The following is a 3,260-nucleotide window of genomic DNA, read 5'->3' as shown; positions in this document are numbered from 1 at the left end:
GACCATTGTTGAATCCGTGTTTGCAGAATTGGCAGCGTTTTGAAGCAATATACGTCACCACGTCCATCGTATTTGCACATTGCGGCGATTCGGCCACCTATAGCTACTATACAGCTCAGAACGATGCGTGCTCTCCTTCATCGCTTCGTGATTTCCATCTGAAAGTAGCCGCAATGACACTACTCGCTAGCGAGCCTGAAAGAAAATGTTAAGAGGAACATTGATGAGCAAATACAATCCATTGCGAACACAGCTTACACTTCGATAGTCGATACCACACACATGAATTACAGTGCGTTGCCATTGCATTCACTTGGAGATAACACAGCAGCACACACATGCACGTGAAACCCCGGTATATTGCGTGCCCGAACATCGATCGACACCCTGCAAAACGCTTTGCGGCGGTGCGCAATCGACCGCATTGGATGAAGCACGCTACCTCGAGTACGCTCGCACATTGTGGCCTGTTTCCACTCGTTGCAGCACCAGATCCTTCGCTCCCTGCCACTAGCACATGAAGCACAGCGAAGGTCGCCGCGGCCACGTCCACTAGTGAGTTGCCGTTGTTTTACCACGTACGCTCGCAGATGTACTTGCGCTGTGATTGGTCCGGTGGGTCGCGATTCGATGACGCACCCTGATGACAGCGCGGGAGCATCTTTTTTGACAAACGGCGTCGTAACTTCATTAGGACATAATAGCCAGGTTTTAGTGTTAACATTATGTATAAGTTAACCTTATGATAATAACACAACAGCGCTAAAATGAGGGGAACGTCAGCGGCGTACGCTCTCATCCGACAAGTAAAAAGCTTTCGTAATTACTCTTTTTACCAGTTCAACGTCGTGGATCCTACCAAGGTATATCACAGCTCAACTTGCTCTACATCCCGCAGTTCCTCCATCGCCGCCCTGAAGCGCTTAAGCCTCTTTCCACGTCAGTTATGGTCAAGCAACACCTCGCCAAGGGCATCGGCCGCATGTCCGACATGATCATGACCAAGGGCAAGGGCTCGTGGATCTGGACGTCCGACAACCGCAAGCTGTTGGACTTCACAAGTGGCATCGCCGTGACCAGCGTGGGTCACTCGCACCCGAAGGTGGTGGCGGCCGTGCAGAAGCAGGCTGCCACATTAGTGCACGCTCAAGTGAACATCGGTTATCACCAGCCTATGCTGGACTTGACGAACAAACTGCTGCCGGTGCTGCCTAAGAGTCTGGACTCGCTCTTCTTCGCTTGCAGTGGCTCGGAGGCTGTCGAGAACGCCGTTAAACTGGCACGTCACGCCACTGGAAAGAGCAAGGTAATTGCGTTCCAAGGCGGCTACCACGGACGCACGGTGGGCACAATGAGCCTAACGTCAAGCAAGACGATCTACAGCGCTGGCTTTGGCCCGTTGATGCCTGGTGTATCGTTCGTGCCGTACCCGTACGCACTGCACGGCCCAATCCACGACGAAGAGAAGAACGCTGAGTGGTGCTTGGACCAGCTTCACCTTGCACTCAAGCAGCAGTCGGCTCCTCGTGACACAGCTGCAATAATTATCGAGTCGGTATTGGGTGAGGGTGGCTACGTTGTGCCGCCCAAAAGCTTCATGAAGGGTCTGCGTGAGATCGCTTCAGACAACGATATCCTGCTGATTGCGGACGAGGTTCAGTCTGGCTTCGGCCGCACGGGAGAATACTTTGCGATCGATAGCCACTTCGACGTGCAGCCGGACATCCTGGCGTTCGCCAAGGGTATTGCAGATGGGTACCCGATCAGTGGTATTGCCAGTCGTAAGGAGCTGACGGACACACAACCTCCCGGGTCGATGGGCGGCACTTACGCTGGCAACGCCGTCGCTTGTGCTGCTGCCATTGCCACTCAAGAAGTCATTGCCGAAGAGAATCTGCTGGAGAACACACGCACTCGTGGCGCGCAGCTACAGGCTGGACTTAACAAGCTGAAGGCGTCGGGCAAGTATCCGATCCTGGACGTACGTGGCTTGGGTCTGATGATCGGCGTTGAGTTCGACCTCGCTAAGGCTCCGCAGGGCACAGCTAACAAGATCTCGGCAGCGTGTCTGGACCACGGCATGATGCTGTTGACCACGAGCATCTTTGAGACGCTGCGTTTCATGCCTGCTCTTACCGTCTCGGAGGACGAATGTGCACTTGCTCTCGAGATCTTCGAAAAGGCTTTGGACGACGTCTTCGCTAAGTAGGCGTATTAGGATTGCATCGACTTTCTTAGTAATTCGATGAATTTAACGTTTTTTTTTACTTGTAACATTGCACTGCTCTATGCAAAAAAAAATCTATTGAGGAGGGCCAAATCGGTTCAGGAAAGCCTTCTGTGCTGGCGATCTGTTTCCTCCGCTTCGGTCTAATGAATCCGATCTACTACCTTCAGACGCTACTGGTGATCCGGCAATGTCGAGTGTATCAATTGTTAGAGCATCATTTTCCTCGATCAGTTGGTAGACGCTGCCATGAGAAGAAGTCAAGCGATTGTTCAGTTCTTCCATTCGCTCTTTCAGCGCCTGGCATCGTCCTTGTAGACGCACAATGCCAGCCGGGTGGTCGACAGGCTGTGGCTTTCTTCGATACTTCTTTTCAAAGTGAGCTTTCCATTCCCGGATTTGCTGTAAATATTGTCGCGTCATGATCTGACACTTGTTCAGCTCCTGGTTTGTTAGAATTCCGACAATATGCCGCTGCTCAGGCGTTGTTTCTGATACTTGGTTGTATGTTGGATTAACTGTCGAGAAGTAAGGATGCGCCAATAGTTCCTTGAGTGGCTTGAGTGCTAGCACGGCGCTTAAAAACTGGTGCTCTAAGGAGTCTGTAGCAACTTTGCTCAGTAGATTGCTCTTTTCCATCAGACTCCCATGAACCCGAAGCCCAGTGAGCAATTCTACCATCACGTATGCTACGCTTCGCACATCTTGAGTAAATTCATCGTTCGTGACTTGCAAACTAAAACTGGAGCGACGGAATTGCAGATCTGGTAAAATCCTGAACGACACGGACATAAGTAAAGGTAAAATCCCGTGCAACGTATTGAACGTACTCTTGAGATTGAAGTGCATTTATTGCTAGGGTAGATGGAAACCATGCAGCAATTTTAGTAATATTTCCTCCACAAAGAAGCACTGAGGACAGCGAAAGCTAGCATGATGTTGAGAGATGATAATTATGTTAGGAAAATACGATCAGATCAGTACTACATGTAGTGCACTTACGCCACCACATGAAATTCCTGCCTGCGCAAGA

The 3,260-nt window shown here is 50.8% G+C and overlaps 2 protein-coding genes across 2 annotated transcripts; one reads left to right on the top strand and one right to left on the bottom strand.

Annotated features, from left to right (window-relative positions):
- Positions 1–877: 877 nt before the first annotated feature.
- On the top strand, positions 878–2,316 carry PPTG_08145 (4-aminobutyrate transaminase). The gene has a single exon (XM_008903079.1). It carries the CDS (start codon positions 947–949, stop codon positions 2,207–2,209), a length of 1,263 nt encoding a protein of 420 aa, XP_008901327.1. The 5' UTR covers positions 878–946; the 3' UTR covers positions 2,210–2,316.
- Positions 2,228–3,249, bottom strand: PPTG_08144 (hypothetical protein). The gene is made up of 2 exons (XM_008903078.1): positions 3,058–3,249; positions 2,228–3,002 (listed from the first exon to the last, which is right to left on the bottom strand). Exon 2 carries the CDS (start codon positions 2,906–2,908, stop codon positions 2,303–2,305), a length of 606 nt encoding a protein of 201 aa, XP_008901326.1. The 5' UTR covers positions 2,909–3,002; positions 3,058–3,249; the 3' UTR covers positions 2,228–2,302.
- Positions 3,250–3,260: the final 11 nt, after the last annotated feature.

Source organism: Phytophthora parasitica (genome assembly GCF_000247585.1).
Source record: "Phytophthora parasitica INRA-310 unplaced genomic scaffold supercont2.15, whole genome shotgun sequence".
Classification (NCBI taxonomy): Eukaryota; Oomycota; class Peronosporomycetes; order Peronosporales; family Peronosporaceae; genus Phytophthora; species Phytophthora nicotianae.
The sequence above is the reverse complement of the archived record's forward strand: the minus strand, read 5'-3'. Positions and strand labels throughout refer to the sequence as shown.